Source organism: Paroedura picta, chromosome 11 (genome assembly GCF_049243985.1).
Source record: "Paroedura picta isolate Pp20150507F chromosome 11, Ppicta_v3.0, whole genome shotgun sequence".
In the NCBI taxonomy this organism is placed as follows: domain Eukaryota; kingdom Metazoa; phylum Chordata; class Lepidosauria; order Squamata; family Gekkonidae; genus Paroedura; species Paroedura picta.
The window spans coordinates 43,317,560-43,336,993 of record NC_135379.1 but is presented as its reverse complement, the minus strand read 5'-3'; the positions used below and the strand labels follow the sequence as shown (position 1 = coordinate 43,336,993).

The 19,434-nt window shown below is 43.7% G+C and overlaps 1 protein-coding gene across 2 annotated transcripts in view; it reads right to left on the bottom strand.

Moving 5' to 3' along the window:
- VPS41 (VPS41 subunit of HOPS complex) overlaps positions 1-19,434 on the bottom strand; it is a 117,834-nt gene that overhangs the window by 78,234 nt on the left and 20,166 nt on the right. For both annotated transcript variants that reach the window (XM_077303547.1, XM_077303548.1), the window contains exons 3-4: positions 17,554-17,661; positions 12,908-12,985 (exon numbers count right to left, since the gene is read on the bottom strand). In XM_077303547.1, the coding sequence (XP_077159662.1) occupies positions 12,908-12,985; positions 17,554-17,661 (186 nt within the window). The remainder of the gene's footprint in view (positions 1-12,907; positions 12,986-17,553; positions 17,662-19,434) is intronic.

Here is a 19,434-nt window from a genome sequence, read left to right as displayed (position 1 = left end):
CACACATACACCAGATGTCTATTTTAAAAAAAAGAAGAAGAAAGAAAAGGAACGCTCACCCCAAAGTCTCTCTGAATTACTTAGCATTCCATTAGAGAAGCAGTAATAAGCAATCACAAGCCCCAGGGATGACTTCTAAAACGAATAAGGTTCAGCGTCCTATTAGAGCTAAAACTGTTAGCCACATTATCAACCGTCTCTCAGCTCCCTTTGGGAAGAAAGGATTGTCATCAGCATGTGCTTTGTTCATCCTGTTATTTCCTTGACATGTCATGTTTTATTCTTAAGGATTCACAGTTGAAGTTTTCTTAATGGCAACAAAGGGCAGGGAGGCCATCTTGATGTCACCTTCTGTAGCAAGTGTTGCCTTGTTTTAATTCCATCGCTTTTGACTTTCTAACTGGGAAAACATCTCAGCAAAAACAAACATTTTGTTAACACAAAACTGAAATTGTTCTGGACGTTATTGCTTTGGAGTACAGACATTAAAGACTATGATTAAACGTCCATTGGCTGGATTCCTTATCTAGACTTTTCCTACAGACAAAGGTTGCCAGGTCTCCTGGTTTGGACAGGGGTCCCCTGTTTTCTGGATGCACCTTCCCCTTCGGAACTTCACCCCAAACTCACCCGAATCCAGAAGAACATCACTTTTTAATGTGACGGGCTGACATCACCCAGAAGTGACGCTGGCATGCCAGGGTCATCGTTTGGGGGGGGGGAGGTGTATGGATGGTGGTGTGGGGGGGAAACTCTATGGTGTTCTACCACAGAGTTTGCCCAAAGCCACAGCATCACTCTCCCAGTTTTTCCAACATCACTTCTGGGTGACTTCAGCACATTGGAAAGCTCCACATCACCTACTAGCAGTGCCAATTGTCCTGGCAACCCTACCACAGACCAAGTGTAGCATAGAGTAGATTAGGATCCGTGAGGTTTGGATTCAAGTTCCGCTGAGCCATAGAAGCTTCCGAAGTGACTGGTCACACATTGTTGTCCTGAGGTAACTTCCAGGAATTCCCATTTGGACGGGGGGAGAATGTAGGGTAAGTTTTCATGAGGTAAATTCTTGAAAAATTGACTGAGAGACTGACTTGAACAGAACTGGAAAGGAAGATCTTTTGTGCAAAAAAGCTACTGTGCTACAGTTGGTTTAAATGCAAAATGCCTCAAAATTGGAGTACACTGGCATATATCCTGCCAGTTCACCCAGCCATGTATGAATACTTTCTTTTGCCTACGCAGCCCTCCTTTACCTGAAGAGAGCCACTTACATTAGAAAGAGGCTTCAGATGTTACTGAGCAGAGGGGTAGGATTGAAACCAAAGATATTTTTTTCTCTTTCAACAGATCATCAGGTCAGTAAGGAAAAGATAAAACCTGCCTATGTCCTTTTCTGCATCCTCCGAGCGATCGCCTGATAAATAACTAGACATTTGATCTGAAGGAAACATAGGTCCATCTCTTCCAGGTCACTCCAGAAACGCTGAAAGATCTAGGCCCCTCATCTCCCCCCTCATGGAAACAGTCTGGCAAGCTCATGCTGAAACATGATAAAATTTGAGGGGAAGAGGAAGGTGGGAAACAGTATAAATTTGATTCTAAATTAGCAAACCCACCACACGTCCCACTCGGAAGAAGCTCCTCCATAGGTTAGAAACCTGGCAACTTTTAAACAACGATCCAGCCCTGGCAAACTCTAGCAGCTTTATCAAACCTCCAGCTCTTTTGCAGGAAAAATAGAAGGCAGAGGCACAAAACGCTACTTCTGGGGAAGGGGGGGGGATCACTAAGGGAATCAGCAGTATCCTCGCTTCTTAGGAGCCAATCCTTTCCAAATCCCCCCAATACTTTTAAAAGGTTGTTGGGATTTAGAAAACGCACATCTATCTAATAAGCCTCTTCTCTGTTAAAAGGCTATGCTGTGCCCAACTCTTTAACTCAGCTGGCTTCCACAACCAGGAACACGCCACACGGTAATAGGCCCATGCTGGGAGGCTCTCTGGCTCAGCGACACCTTGCAGTGGCAAAGCTTAGGGCTGTGACCAAGGTGGCAATGCCGCTGAAGCTGCCATCCACACATAACAGGGATTGATGCAAACCCACATGAGCAACTTTCACCACGGAATCTTTAAAATGTTTCCATCATCGGGATAAGGCAAGCAAGGGCCAAGAAAGTAATGCAAACAAAGGTGGGTTATGCTAGGAATCCAGAAGTAAACAGGTGGCCCATGGCTGTCTTCTACAATGGGACACTTTCGTTTGTTCTGGGGGAGCATGAAAGAAGATATGTGAAAATGCACTCAGGTGGTGATGAAGAAGAGTTGGTTTTTATACCCTGCTTTTCTCTACCCTGAGGAGGAGGAGGAGGAGGAAGAAGAAGAGTTGGTTCTTATATGTGGCTTTTCCCTACCCGAAGGAGGCTCAAAATGGCTCACAGTCGCCTTCCCTTTCCTCTCCCCACAACAGACACCTTGTGAGGGAGGTGAGGCTGAGAGAGCCCTGATATCACTGCTTGGTCAGAACAGTGTTATCAGTGCTGTGGCGAGCCCAAGGTCACCCAGCTGGCTGCATGTGGGGGAGCGCAGAATCAAACCTGGCATGCCAGATTAGAAGACCGCACTCCCAACCACTACACCAAACTGGCTCTCAAGGAATCTCAAAATGGGTTAAATCTCCATCTCCTCAGCAGGATTGGTGGAGAGGAGAATCAAACCTGGTTCTCCAGATTAGAGTTTGCCACTTTTATCCACTACATTATGCTGGCTCTTGAGGGAACTAATAGATTGTTTTTGCCACTGAAGCTCTATAGAATACAACCAGGCATTTTTAGAAAGCCAGATCAGGGCCTCTAGAAACCTCCAGTGTGCAACCCAGGCTGGAAATTTCAACCGCTCCAGAATATGGCAGCCAGGCTACTGTCAGGGACCGGTTATAGGCACAGTATTGCCTGCAGCTTTGACAAGTGGTAACCAGAGGCACGACTTTCCCTTGAGGTTCACCTGACCTCCAACCTACCTTTTGTAGCTGCCATGCCAAAGCATTTCTCTATCCCCACCCTGCAGCTTTTAACAAAGGTGTTAGATCTTCTGAAATTGTGATTCTTTAGAACTGTGTTTATAGATTACCACTAGCCTGGGAATTATATTAGGAGTATTAAGTTGCCCAATGTTTTGTGCTGTTTCTTCTATTCAGGTTTTGTTAATGGCTGAGATTTTAATATTTGCTTAATTGTAGCAATTTTCATGTATTACGGTTTTATCATTTTTACTTTGTAAACCGCCTTGAGCAGGTGCTTTGGAAAATCAGCATATCAATTTTTATATGACTATAAAATTATCTATAACCTCTGGCATCCTGTTGTCCGGCTCTTAGCCCAGGCCTATGAGTAAAGATATACGGAGGGCAGTATTTCAATGTTACCCTCTTCCAGTGCTCCATGTGCTATGCACACACAGATTCTGAACAGGAAAACATTCACCATGAGAACTTATTTTGCCCAAGCAGGGCCTTCTGGGGGGCAGCCCCCTACAAATGGGCAAGATCAACAACTATCCATGCATTCTCTGTTGGGACCACCACCTTGTGGAATGGCCTGCCTGAGGAAGCCAGGAAGGTTCCCACATTTGTGTCTTTCCATAAACTATGTGAAATAGAATGGTTCAGGAGAGCATTCCTATGAGAGTAATAAGCGTATATTACATTGGCATGTTTGCTGTATAGATCACCCTGCTCCCACTGCATTGTTTTCTACTTACATGATACCATGTCTGCATTGTTTTAGATACCCTAATACTTTTTTTGCTAAGGTTCAAATTGCTGTAATCCTAGTCTGATTATGTTGCTTTATTAGCTGTTAGGTTGTATTAATTGCATTGACATACTGTGTCGTCTGCTTTGTTTCTCTGTGAAAACATGGGACTATAAATTAACCATATTAAGGGAAGCAGCTCTCATTTTGCCATCTCCAACACTGGTGTCCATCTCCAACACCATTGGTGAAGACCATTGGAAATTCACTTACAGTCGCATCCTTAGTATTGCAAACTTCATGTACATACGTAAATATGCATTTCTAGAACATGACAATCATGGCTAAAGGCCTTTGATATGTCCAGCTGTTACAAATTTGACTGCTTCATAAGTACATTTGAGAGACAGCTTGACGTAGTGATTAAGAGCAGTAACCTCTAATCTGGAGAACCAGATTTTATTCTCCACTCTTCCCCATAAAGCCAGCTGGGTGACCTTGGGCTAGACACGGTTCTCTCAGAACTCTCTCAGCCTTGCCAAACTCACAGGGTGTCTGTTCTGCAGAGAGGAAGAGGAGGTGATTGTAGAAGAAGAGTTGGTTCTTATATGCCATTTTTCTCTACCTGAAGGCATCTCAAAACAGCTTACATTCGCCTTCCCTTTACTCTTCCCACCACAGACACCCTGTGAGGTAGGTGAGGCTGAGAGAGCCCTGTTATTACTGAAGAAGACGTGTTGGTTCTTTGATGCTGCTTTTCTCTACCCAAAGGCGTCTCTAAGTGGCTTACAATCTCCTTCCCTTTCCTCTCCCCATAACAGACACCCTCTGAGGGAGTTTAGTCTGAGAGAGCCCTGAGATTATTGCTCGGTCAGAACAGCTTTATCTGTGCCGTGGCGAACCGAAGGTGACCCATTTGGTTGCATGTGGGGAAGCGTGGAATCAAACCCAGCTCACCCAATTAGAAGTCCGCACTCCTAACCTCTACACCAAGCTGCTTTGAGTCTCCTTCAGGTAGTAAAAGCTGGAGTACAAAAAACCAGCTCTTCTTCTTCATTCCCATGACTGGGGACTTGAGTTGAACATAACTTCAGGCTGATTGCATTCAATGGTTCTAAGTCGCTGCTAACTTTTTTTTGAACTGTAGCCACAGGGTGAAATATCTCGTACACTGTGATTTTAAAAAGCATGTAAACATTCCACTCCGTGGCCTAGTTGGCATTCCACTGGTTTGTCTTCTTCGCTACCGACAGTGACAACTGAAATGATGCAGTTAGAGTAGTCAACGGAAAAATTTACACAGCCTGTCACGAAATGTGAAAAGCTGAAGACTAACGTGTACGAAAGTACAATCTGAAGTAAAATCTTTCTTATCTAAATCAATACCAGAAGGCTTTCTCGTTTTTGTGGGAGGGAAAGTGAAGCATTATTTTGCTGACAGCAATTAGCTACGTTTTATGTCCTCCAGAATAATAGCACTGATAGGGTCATTAAAATGTTTTTTTCTCCCCCTGTTGAATGTAAAACTGTGCTGGAGTCATAAAGCATGGAACATGTCAAAATGGGGGGAGGGGGGGACATGAAGCAAAATTGTGCCAAAGGAGCAATTGAGTGTGGGTTGAAATGGATTGTGTGACAAGGAGGCTTGGGCTAGTCTTTAAAAAGTGTGAGACGCTTAACATATAATCTCATCAAGGATAACAGAACCAACAGATCACCCTCAACATTTCTTCTAGCTCAAAAACTCTGTTGAGAAACCAGGACTGTGTAATGTGTCTGAGGCATGACAAGGTATTGGTCATTTATTAATGCAATTAATAAGCAATTAAGGCTGCCAACCTCTGGGTGGCACCTGGAGATGTTCCGCTATTACAGTGGATCTCCAGATGACCGAGATCAGTTCCCCTGGAGAAAATGGCTGCCTTGGAGGGTGGACTCTATTTTAATATATACCAACGTCCCTACCCAAACCACACCTCCTTCAGACTCCATCCCCCAAATTCTCAGGTATTTCCCAAGCCTGACCTGACAGTGCTATCACAGATGGAGTTAAAAAGAGAAGTACAACCTCATGGAGAACACCATGGATCTACATGTTCAGAAACAGTGCACCTGTCCTAGCTTCAAGATACTAGAATAAGCCAGCTATAATCCCATCTGAGTGGTCTGGTTTGGTTGAGTGCCTTCAACAAGAGTACTGCTGTACACTATACCCACTATAATTTCTGAATAGATTTCAGGGGCAGTTTTCACGGCTTCATCCTAGGGATGCCAACCTCTAGGTAAAGCCCAGAGATCTCCCAGAGCCACAAATGGCCTCTAAGTGACAGATATCAGTTCTCCAGAGAAAATGGCTCCTTCGGAGGGTGAAATCTATGACATTATGCCCTACTGAGGTCCCTCCCCACCCCAACCAGCTTGGTGTAATGGTTAGGAGTGTGGACTTCTCATCTGGTGGGCTGGGTTTGATTCCCCATTCTTCCCCCATGTGCAGCCAGCTGGGTGACCTTGGACTCGCCAGAGTACTGATAGAGCTGTTCTGACTGAACAGTAATATCAGGGCTCTCTCAGCCTTACCTCCTTCCCAGGGTGTCTGCTGTGGGAGAAAAGGGAAGGCAAATGTTTTGAGACTCCTTTGGGTAGAGAAAAGTGGCATATAAGAACCAACTCTTCTTTTTCAACCCACCCATTCCCAAACTCGACCTCCAAATTCCCTTTCCCAACTGGATCTGGCAACCCTGCCTCATTCCTTGCTTCTAAACTTCTCCAAAGAATCGGACCAGCTGCTGTCAGAAACGGAACATTGTGGCAGATGAACCAGTGACCTGGTCTGGCAATGCTCTTTCTACATCCTTAAATGTGGAGATGTTTACAGTGTCCTAAAAACTACCCTTGAGTGTTCAAGGTTCCCAAAAGGCAACCTGGTTAGTTTGACTTCTTCTGCCATCCTGATTAAACATTTTTTCCCTTAGTTCCCAACACCATCAAATATTTAAAAATAAAAGTCACAGCCTGGAAGGACTGTAGAAACACATGTTAAAAAATTCTGTGGCAAAAGGGGGGGGGGGTCTTCAATATTTCATGCTGCCATTCTTTTTAAAAACAAAACCACCCCATTCATGGATGGCCTGGAAAGTCACGTTCTAAGAGGATTTCAATTTCTTGCCACCCAACGAATGGTTTAAAAACATAAGATATTTAAATTTGTTTTCCACACGACTAAACTATTAAATATTAAAAAACTAACCCTGCTTATGAAGCCGTTGCTGTTTCCTCCTCTCGAAGCAAAGAGCAAGAAGCTTTTGGCACCAGCCAGCTCTTGTTACTGTACCTGCTCTAAATATGTATTTATTAAAACACCTGGCAAGTTCCCAGTCCTTAAAAGCACCTTTGATTTGTTACTTTGCTAAATATGTTTGTACAGCTCTCGTATCTACAACTCTTTAATCTCCACGGATGTCAGCTGAGGCAATAATTATATTAATAAATTGCAGACAGTCTTTGAGGAGAAGAAGAGAGGTGTTTGGAATTAATATGCTGTAAATCGCCTGCGCATCCTCCTTTGTCAGTGGAGTTTGCAGGCTTTTCTTCTCGGTTGCCTTTAAGTCATAATTTTCAACTCATTTGACACATTTCATCTCACTCAAAGCACTGAACCCTAATACAAGAGGAACACCCGTTTGTCAAATGCTCGGGAATCCGAGAACAGATATCAGTTAATCTTAAGCAGGTGTCACTGATAAAGAGGGTGCCGTGCTGGCGGAAGAAGAGCAAAAAGGAAGACGATCTGAATAATCAGATGTTAATTAAGAAAGCAACAAATATGCCCCAAGTTTCGAATCTAGATCCTAATCCGTGAAGAAGCTTAGGAAGGGGGTTTTGTATATATTTTGTTGTCAAACCTGTTTCCTTTTCAGGAGTTACAATTTTGGCTCTGAAACCATGCATAGAAGAAGAAGAGTTGGATCTTATATGTCGCTTTTCTCTGCCCGAAGGAGTCGCAAAGCGGCTTACAGTCGCCTTCCCTTTCCTCTCCCCACAACAGACACCCTGTGAGGTGGGTGAGGCTGAGAGAGCCCTGATATCACTGCCCGGTCAGAGCAGTTCTCTCAGTGCTGTGGCGAGCTCAAGGTCACCCAGCTGGCTGCATGTAGGGGAGGGCAGATTCAAACCCAGCTCACCAGATTAGGAGTCTGTGCTCCTAACCACTACACCAAGCAGGAAGGTGTGCTGTATGTGGTATTCTTGATATGTGCAGTCACTGTTCTCTGTAAACAGAACAGGCAGATTTTCTGGGTTTGGCACATGCCACTGGAAACCCTTAAGTGAGCAAACAAACCCAAACTCTACCAGGTTTTGTTCAGGTGTCCTGAGGCTGGAAAAGACATGCATTGCATGGCCCTATTCACACAAAATGCCAACTTCAGGCACTGAGAGGATAGCACACTCTCCTCTACGCCAAACTGGAACACCCGAGAATGGCTTCTTAGGAAAACGATGCTCACTTGACAGCCAGTGTGGCATTGTGCTTAAAGAGCAGTGGACTCTAATCTGGAGAACGGGGTTTGATTCCTCACCCCTCCACATCCAGCCAGTGGGGTGACCTTGGGCTACTCACAGTTCTCTCAGAGCCGTCTCAGCCCCACCTACCTCACAGGGTGCCTGATGTGGAGAGAGGAAGGGAAGTGATTGTAAGCCACTTTCAGACACATGAGGCCTGTTGGGTGACCTTGAGCCAGTCACAGTCAGAGCTCCCTCAGCCCCACCTATCTCACATTGTTTGGGGTGTGGGAAGAGGAAGGGAAGGCGATTGTAAGCCGACAAGACTCCTTCGGGCAGTGTAAAGCAGGACATTTTTTTAAACCCTCTTCTTGTTGTACAAGAGACCAGAATAATGCCTTGCTTTTCCAAGAAAAGGACCTTAAATAGCAGCTATTATAAAGGCCTGTGCCAGAATCTGTGAAGAGCCATTCCCAGTCAGACTGGAATAAATGGTCTAGCTCAGGAGAAGGCATGTGCCCCAGATAAATTATGGAAGTGGCTGAACCCAGCAAATAGGCCGAGCCACCTATGTTCTCAAGCACCTTTAATCGGGCTGAGCAAAACTGGTGTAAGGCGTGTGTGTTTGGGAATAACCACTATTTTCTGTAAACTGCAGAAGGGGAGAAAAGGTAAACAATGAATAGCACTCATCTATCTGCAAACAGTTATGCATGCCCTAATCGAGCAGGTCTCATGCACGTTTGTGGGCTCGGATGTGTTAACCTACTTTCACGTTGACAAGGGCTGCCCCACAGATTTCCTAGCCGCTATGTGTTTCCATGAATCCCATGGAGCTTATGACAGCCAAGGGTCACTTCATCTACGTTAAAAGAACTGGAAGGCCATCAAAATGACTTACGCTAATATCCAGTAAGGTCACTGTCAATCTGACCACAACAATATATAAAATTTCCTTCCAAAGGCTGTTCCTAGCTGTGGATTTGGGGGGGGGGGAGGCCCCAAATGTGTAATTAGATTTCTTTTAAATTAAAAAAAAGATATAACCTTTCACACGAAAGAGTGCTGTGTCAGCACCAGAACACATGTTCCACTGTGCAAGTGCATCAACATTTTGCGATGGATGTTTTGACAAGTGTAGGGGATAGTCTAAAAAAAAAAATAACACACAAAACAAAAAGCCTATGCGCTAATAAGAGATAATGCTAGAAATGCTGCGCATATCTATTTCTCTTCAACAGCAAATACATACAACCTAGTCATGTAGAAAAAGCGTATTTTATGCATCAGAATATGACTTTAAATAAATCCTCCGCTGTACTCATTCTCTAAGCTTCCAGGAAACCACAATAATAATAAAAAAATCTTCCTCTTCTCCTTCAATCAATACAATCCCTTAAGAGACCAAGCTCCAGGACATACACATAAAATATTAGCTTTATATATTTGCAGTAGATAAACTGAAGTCGCAAGGCAATCAATCAATTTTCAATTACTTTTGGCATCTCAATATGATGGGTTACACACACTAATAACCAACAGTAGTCAAACTAATGAGTTCTCATGCCCAATAGAGCAGCAGAAGATCCAAAGTATGCAGATGAGGCTTTACAATTATGAGTATATTCATGGATTTTTCCCCATTCTGAAGCTGGATACAACACCACATACCAAGCAGCGTCTGTACCAATCACTTGCCTAAAACAGCCATTCCCAGTTTCTTACATTGGATGGGCATTTCAGCTCAACCTGTCCAGTGGAGAAAACAACTTTGGCACCAAGATTCCCCCCAAAATAGAATCTCAGCTTGCTCTCATTCCATTTCACCTAAGCTATCCAAAACCACTTTAGGGCAGGGATAAAAAGGTAAAGGTATCCCCTGTGCAAGCACTGGGTCATGTCTGACCCTTGGGGTGACGCCCTCTAGCATTTTCATGGCAGACTCAATACAGGGTCGTTTGCCAGTGCCTTCCCCAGTCATTACCGTTTACCCCCCAGCAAGCTGGGTACTCGTTTTACCGACCTCGGAAGGATGGAAGGCTGAGTCGACCTTGAGCCGGCTGCTGGGATTGAACTCCCAGCCTCATGGGCAGAGCTTTCAGACTGCATGACTGCTGCCTAACACTCTGCGCCACAAGAGGCTCCAGGGCAGGGATAGGCAACCCCAGTTTGCATGTCAACAGTGGCACACCAGACCATTTTGCTTAACACCCAGAGCCGGATCTCTACCCATGGAAGCAAGACACTGGCAGAATGACTGGGGCCAGAAGGGTGAGAGAGGACAAAAGGCTTGGTTTATACTGCTTTATGCCCAATCCAAGGAAAATCCCAGAAAGCCGGGCAGTACTGCTGAGGCTTGGCTTGCTCCAAGCATTTCTGACCAAGTACAGCCCTTGCTTCCTCCCACGTACAGACACAGATTGCTGGCACACCAACATTTTCAAAAGTAAATGTTGCATTTTTCAGCACCTGGGGCCAAAAATGGGTGCTTACCTCTCCTTTAGAGTGTTCTGCATTCCCTGCATTGTGTCTTGGTTGTTTCTATGTCCCTGATACACATCATATTATTACTCCTTCTCATTATTATTACTCCATACCCATTCACCCTAAATTCTGAAATTGCAACAAACTGCAATACATAGGGTTGCCAAGTCTCCATGTGGGGCCTTGAGATCTCCCACACTTACAACTTATCTCCAGTCAACAGATCAGCTCCCTAGAGAAAACGGCTGTTTTCAAGGTGGACTCAATGGCATAACACCCACTGAGGTACTGCCTCAGGCTCTGCCCTCAAATTATCAGGCATTTCCCAACCCCAGAATGGTTATCATTACACATTTTCCATAACAATTCAGCCATAATTACATAGCCTACAACCTCTTACTCTTGGGTGCAATAAAACTCCAATTCTTTGAGGAACCTGGGTAAATCTAGTAGTAGCTGTACTAGTAGTAGTAGTAGTAGAAAAAGAAGAAGAAGAAGGCTTTTCTCTACCCGAAGGAGTCTCATAGCGGCTTACAGTCACCTTCCCTTTCATCTCCCCACAACAGTCACCCTGTGAGGTGGGTGACGCTGAGAGAGCCCTGATATCACTGAAGAAGAAGAGTTAGTTCTTATATGCCGCTTTTCTCTACCCAAAGGAGTCTCAAAGCGGCTTACAGTCGCCTTCCCTTTCCTCTCCCCATAACAGACAGCCTGTGAGGAAGGTGAGGCTGATATTGCCCTGATATCACTGCTCGGTGAGAACAGCTTCACTACCTGAAGGAGTCTCAAAGAGGCTTACAATCATCTTCCCTTCCTCTCCCTACAACAGGCAGGTAGGAGGTAGGGAGGGCTGAGAAAACTCTATCAGAACTGCTCTGTAAGAATAGAACTGTGACTAGTCCAAGGTCCCCCAACTGGCTGCATGTGGGGGAGTGGGGAATCAAACACAGCTTGCCAATTTAGAAGTCTGCACTCCTAACCACTACACCAAGCTGGCTCTTTTAAATGGGACATTTTGTGTCAAGGACCACATGTGAAGGGAGGAGGGAAGGGACTGTATTCATACATTATCAGAATTTAACTGCAGCATGTCATCATGTCTGACTACAATTATGGAGAATTCAGCCATTAACCATATCAGCGGAACTAAATTCTTCAAACATCAAGGGGATTATTTCAACCACACTGTGACTTCATCACACTGCTTCCATTCGTTAATATTTGAATATACCATTTGCTTTGAAAATATTTTTGTTTTATTCATTCTCTGTGGTCACCACTGTCTAATAATCATGACGAGCTAGTCAGAAGCAGAAAGCCTCTTCTGCTTTTGGCCAAAGGCTGTTGCTACTGACAGACACATTACCTCACAAAGAAATTTCGGTTTTGACAGAGAATATGGAGCAGACCACCACTATCAGGCACTGCAGCTCAACAAATAACTTGCTCCCATTTGGGTTTTTTTAACTTGCTTGCTGAAGTACTTAACTACCTCCAAAAGCATTCTTTGCTCAAAAAAAGTTTTCACTTAAATTTATGAAGGCAAACCTGACCGAAATTTGTTGATAGTTCTGCTTTCACCAAAACCTGACCAAATGTACTCCGCAATGTATTCTTAAAGGTAAAGGTATCCCCTGTGCAAGCACCGGGTCATGTCTGACGCTTGGGGTGACGCCCTCTAGCGTTTTCATGGCAGACTCAATACAGGGTGGTTTGCTAGTGCCTTCCCCAGTCATTACCGTTTACCCCCCAGCAAGCTGGGTACTCATTTACCGACCTCGGAAGGATGGAAGGCTGAGTCAACCTTGAGCCGGCTGCCCGGATTGAACTCCCAGCCTCATGGGCAGAGCTTCAGACTGCATCTCTGCTGCCTTACCACCCTGCGCCACAAGAGGCTCATAATGTATTCTTACCTATTCCCAAAATAAGAAAAAAGTAACAATTATTATTAACCATTGGTAATCCTATAGCTATGCTCATGGTTCTGGCCCAAACACCTGCTCTCTTCCTGAATGCTAGATAAGCAGCAATGTCTCCTGTTAAGCTGTGACACAGAGTGCCATGTTGTGAAGCTATCTGAGACCAAGTCACACAGCAATGCAAATTTCTCAACTGAGGGGAACGCAGAAATAATTGCAAAATCACAAAAGTGAGAGCTGTAGATATACTTACAATGTCAAACTTCTGGGTGATGTTCCCCTGGACATCAAGCAAATACACCTTGCCATAATGTGTCCCAAGTGCCAAAAACTGAGGAGAAAAGAGGAAAAGCCATTCATGAAACAAAAACAAACCCACCAGCACTAATACTACCCCTCACCACACAATTAAGGATATAGTATATGGAGGAATAAAGTTTACTGAGAAAGAACAGCATGGTTTCTCTAAGGTCAAATCCTGCCTCAGCAATTTTGGAGGTATCTCAGAGAGTTGGACATGCAAACACAGGTGACACAGTTCACATACAGCCATATTCCAGAAAACTTGGATTATGGTCCTGAATCAAAGGATCCTGAATAAATTTAGCAGTCAAGGGATATCAAAGGTTAAGTGTGCCGATCCTCTCACTGATCTAGTGAGCAACAGGGTTCCACAGGGACTGGTGCTACTTAGTTTATTCATAATTGACCTGGAATTGAGGAATTAACAGTGCAGGGGCCAAGTTTGCAGATGACACCAACTTGGTGTAGTGGTTAGGAACGTGGACTACTAATCTGACGAACTGGATTTGATTCCTTGCTTCACCCACCTCACAGGGTGTCTGTTATGGGGAGAGGAAGGGGAAGGCGACTGTAAACCACTTTGAGCCTCCTTTGGGTAGAGAAAAACAACATATAAGAACCAGCTCCACTTCTTCCTCAAGTTATTTAGGACAGTGAAAAACAAATTAGATGGTGAGGAGCACCTAAGCAGTCAATGCCGTGGCAGCTGAGGTTCAACGTGAGGGTAAAATGATGGATGCCCTGAAGAGGTGTGAACTAGCAGTGATTGACCAGGAAAAGGATATTTTCCGGGGGGGGGGGGGCAAATTATATGCTCGGGATTAGTAGGGAAGGGATTGAAAGCAAAGCAGCCCATATTGTAATGCCTTCTTATAGATCTATGCTGCAGCCCCTTTGGAATATGCACCTCTGGCTTCTGCATCTCAAATACAAAACTATAGCAAGGCAAAGAGTGAGCAAAGTGATCAAAGGATTGAAATGCTTTCCCTAAAAGGAAAGGCTAAGGAGTTTGTTTGTTTGTCAGAAGAAGAAGAGTTTGTTTTTATACCACACTTTTCACTACCTGAAGTGGCTTACAATCACCTTCCCTTCCTCTCCCTACAACAGGAAGGGAGGAGGTAGGAAGGGCTGAGAGAGCTCTATCAAAACTGCTCTGCAAGAACAGCTCTAACAGATCTGTGACTAGCTCAAGGTCACCCAGCTGGCTGCATGTGGGGGCATGGGGAATCAAACCCAGCTCCCCAGATTAGAAGCCAGCACTCTTACCCACTATACCATGCTGGTTCAGTAGATATGAGGGTATATGTATGGCTGCCTTTCCCCACCAAATTCGGAGGACTAAAGAAAATTTAAACAAGAAGCTGTTGCCTGGTATGAAAGAGCAAGCCCCCCCCCCTTTCCCTGCATTACTCAAGTGACCAGACTCTTAAATTCTCTGTATTTCATTGCATGGGCGCATGCTTCATTGCAACCTATAATGAAATGCTCAAATTTACAGGCACTACTAAGCGTGTCAGTCAAGCAGCACAATCTTTAAAAAATAACCTTACAGAAAGTCAAGGTTTAAAAGGATTTATCAAAATGGAATTGCTTAAAATGAAATTTTCGGCTCAGGCACTTAAAATATGAAGCCACATTAAAGAGAAGTTAAAAAAGAGAGAGAGGGGGGGGGGGGGAGAGAGAGAGAGAAAGAGGAAAAGAAGAGGTTCATTAGAAATTCATCCCCTGCAATGCCTTTCACTCCTGCAAGGTTGCCTCTTTACAGGAAGAAAAAAGTCCCCTGGGTAAAAAAATCAATACTAGTTAATAAAACATCAGGTGTGCAGACATAACTAGGTATGACCATTCCACCGCGCAGGCCTGGCTGAATGCACTAGGTGCTGTGACGATTAGTCATCCAATGCAGACAGCGAGCCCCATGAAAATATGATGTTTTCGCATTGAAAGGGGGGAAAGGAAATTATTCTGGGGGGAAATTAGCCTGAATATACGCCAGTCTACAGCACTCCACACAAAGCCAAACTGTGTTAATCGTAGCGTCCATCTCTGATACGGGCTACAGCTTTATTTATGATGACTCTTTCAGAGATTTAAAAAAAAAAATACAAATTCCACCTTGAGTTTTTAGCCGTGGCATTGTAAGAGACCAATTCCTAAAAGGCAGCTACACTCCAAGCTTCTAACATTATTGATCCCGCTCATAAATAGTGCAGTTTGTTAGAAAATCAACCCAAAAAGTGCTTGGTTACTTCAACAACCCTAGTTCTCTGTGACATTATAATTACCCAGACTGTTCAAGATATTGAGCCTACTTAGAGCAGGGCCCAAGAAACTTGCCTCTGTTTTTTTTTTCTTTCTTTCCAAGAGCAAACATCATAACTCTGGATTAGAACGATCAGCTGTCAAATCGGCTCTCGAGATTTTTCGGCATTCGTTCAATGAGAATGCACGGGACCGTTTTTCTTGCCTGTGAGACCATTTCTCCTAACAAACCATTCCGAACGAGACTGTAAGGAGAGTCTGGTGTACGCTGGGACTCTAAACCTGCACAAGTGCGAAAAACTTTCCCTTTGTATTGTAAAACATGTAGCCAGTGAGAGTCTGACGCTTCGTACGATAAAGGCCACATTATAAGTAGGAACATGTTGTACGTGTGCATTGAGGAACCCATGTACAAACATCAAGCACATTTTTCCGAAAGAAAAGGTGGGAAAACACCTGCCTACGTTGGCTTTAAGGTTACATCCAGCAACTAGATTGCAAACATGCCTCCTGAAAAAAGAATTTTTTCCCCAAAACTAGGGTTGCCAGCTCCAAGTTGGGAAATATCTGGAGGTTTGGGGGAATTCCAAGGCAGCCATTTTCTCCAGCTGAACTGATCTGTCGTCTAGAGCAGGGGTAGTCAACCTGTGGTCCTACAGATGTTCATGGACTACAATTCCCAGGAGCCCCTGCCAGCATTTGCTGGCAGTGGCTCCTGGGAATTGTAGTCCATGACCATCTGGAGGACCACAGGTTGACTACCCCTGCTCTAGAGATCAGTTGTAATTCCAGGAATACTCATGCCCCCACCTGGAGGCTGCCATCCCATATCCAAAACCTTCCTAACATCTAACATGGGATGGATTCATGTACATTATTTCTGAAGATGATGTGGAAATGCAACTGATCAGGACTACGTTTGCCCATCAGAAACATCAACTGTTCCAATACTATATTTTTAATCACACGCCTGGAACAGGAATGTACACGCCTATGTAAAAGAGCGCTCCTAGACTGCATGTAAACTACATCGACTGGGCCTATGTTGCATGTTAATCTCAACATATTTTGAGCTACAAATATCTCCACCCCAAATTTATAACATCACCAAATCCCTGTTCCCTGCTTAAAGGGGGGGGGGGGCTTGAACATCCCATTGTCTAGACCAGGGGTAGTCAACCTGTGGTCCTCCAGATGTTCATGAAAAGTATGCAAAGTACCCACAGTAGCTGCAATACAGTTCATGCTCTTCTGAAGGAATTGTAGTTCATGAACATCTGGAGGACCACAGGTTGACTACCCCTGGTCTAGACCTATTAGCATTTGTATGAAGGTGGGCTGAGGTGAGTTTGGAAAGCAATTGAACTGACTCCCCCCACCCCACTTCCTGCCTGCTCTCTGCCCAGAGAGGAGGGGGGAAAACTTTTAAAACTCAGTGTGATTGCTTCGCTCAATTCAAACTTCCAAAGAAAGAATTGCATGTCTTCACAAGGACACACAGGATATTTAAGAGCAGGATATGGAAGTCATTTAACCGATCCCTGACCTTGGGGCCAATACAGATATTATCTATTCCAGTATTATGAAAATCCTTAACAGCTTTGTATTCCTTAATTTAAATGGGAATAATTGTTAAAATAGTCTCTCTTTTTCCCCTCTCTTTTCAAGTAACTTTGCTAGGAATATTCCTGAACCTCAAAAAACCAGTTCTTAAAGTACAGTTTCCAAACATAGGCTTGCTTAAGTACAAGGACTAAATGCAAATAATTCAGCCCAGCATGAGGCCATTCCAAGCCCAAAATTGAGGTCATGTTTATTCATCAAGCCCGGGACAAAAATGTCAAAGAAAAAAAAGTGATTGGATAATAGATAGTTGTAGGGAATTGCCAAGTAAAATCTGATTCAAAATGCCATTCCTCTCCTCCACTTCTTCAGCAAATGGCAGCACATTTACAAGCACATGCAAAACCAGGGGTAATTTCAGGCTGCATGCCAAGTACCCACAGTAGCTGCAATCCAGTTCATGCTCTTCTGAAGGAAGAATCTTCTTTCCTTATATATCCTTTTACTTATCATAAAGCAAATTTGTATTTGGGGGACTGGGCAGCATAACTACAGACTGTATTCAAAGATGTCATTATTACAAATAGGGAGGTTTAATCTCATAGATGTGTTGTGCTAATGGACATGCTTTACTCCAGTGAGTAAAGTAGCCTTCTATCAAGACATGTCTTGGTCAAAACAGAACGAAAGCACAAGTATGTATGTTTTAAAGGACTGAACAAAATTCACTGTGCACAGATGCATTTTCTTTTTTAAAAAATCACACCTTACCTTCTCATGAACTGTCATGCAACTGGCTGCATCCTTTTGGAGAATTTCTGTAACCCCATTAGAAAGCCTTTCATACTTCAGCTTTGGCTCTGCCTCACTGTCATCCTCCTGTATTATTAAAGAATTGTAAGGGAAAAGAGAAACAGTCATTCTTCTCAGGTTGGCTTAAAACGGCACAGGCTGGTACCACCCACAGGACTACACAGCGGACGGTCCCCTATGAACTCTTTGTAAGAACCGCTAACCAATGAAACTCAAAATACCCATAATTCCTCTGTTCCAGTTACCAGGACACAAATGCCAGGTGCAAACACACTATAAAGCACTACTGCAGCATTAAGAGGCAAATATTCATTTTTAGAACAGCTGTTGCCTTCACAAAAGCAAAATATATAATGTATAGCTGCGGTGGAACTGATGGTAGAAACTAAAGCCGGCAGCGTTACCCACTTTTAGTTCTAAATTGAAATGCTTGTTACAACTAACCCAAGGACCTTTACAAGCTCTTGTAGCACCACATAAAGGACAGATAGAAAAAGCTGTAAATAAAAATAAAGAGAGCCCTTAAGAAGATGTTAACTTAGAATATATGCTACAGGTTGGCATGTAGAACAAGAAATCTTCTGTGGAAAGCTGCCTGAGGGGGAAAGAGCAGGAAACAGGGTAGTTTCGGGTGAACAGAACAAAGTATAGGAACCAAAGTTTGAGTGAAGCCAAGCGTTAGGCAAGTGCGATAAGAATGTATTGTTGGCTCAGGGCAATATGGAAAATATTGGGGTGGGAAATGCAACTCACAAAAATGGTCTCAAAAAAACTCAGCTATTGTACAGCCCAAGATGATAATCCTCTGGCGTTATCCACCTGAAAAGAGGCTGATAAAATGACGTCTGGGAGATCTGTCAGAATACTCATTTCTATATTTTTAGTTTAATTTCTGTCTTGCCAAGGCTCAAGGCAACTATTTATTTTACCACTTAAAAATTGGCCCATATAATATAATTGAAAATACAGAAATTTAACAATTATTTCACAGTGGAGTCAAGGCAACCCAATGGTGCACTGAAGTTTAAAGCAGAGGGAGTCAACCTGTGGTCACAGATGCTCAAACATATAGAGGGGCAGAAATGGGAAAACCTCAAATATCAAGAAATGGCAATGTGCTGTACATTTATTTATTTGTATTGGGATTTATACACTGCCCCTCCCAGTGGACCAGCTTTGGGCGGTTTCCAACATTTTAAAATCCACGTAAGTTCCTTGACAGGTGTAAAGGAAACAACAATTTCAACACAGGTTGGAGAACTGTGATGCTCTAACCTTTACAACAGGAATATCTGTAAATATTATAAATGGGATTTGAACCTAGTAGAATCATAAAGTTGGAAGGAACCTCATGGGCCATCTAGTCCAACCCCCTGCACTATGCAGGTCAAGGCCAGGTGTATATCCCAGGGGCCCGGGACCACCAGTAATTTCATACCTGCAGAGCGAAGAGCCCTGCGGTGGGAATAAACAGATCTTACGACTATCAAATTAAACTTTTCTTCACCTTTTCACTGCAACTAACCACCAGGCATATGCTCATTAAAGGCGTAACTGAGAAATATAAACACAGTTTTATCCTATATTAAAAACTTCTGAGGCTCTGAACAAGCTACTAAAATATTCCAGTTTACAATATTCTCACAAAACAGATTAGAGCAAGCTGTGGAAGAAATGCTTGAACACCAACTCCACCCCCCCCCCCCCTACACACACGACATCTAGAGACTTCTGCATGCAAAAGTTTATGACAGAATTAAAAAGGGGATTAATATAAGGATGTCAACAACCTATGATGTGCTTGTCTGAAACGATGTGTCAAGATGTCCAGCAACAAGC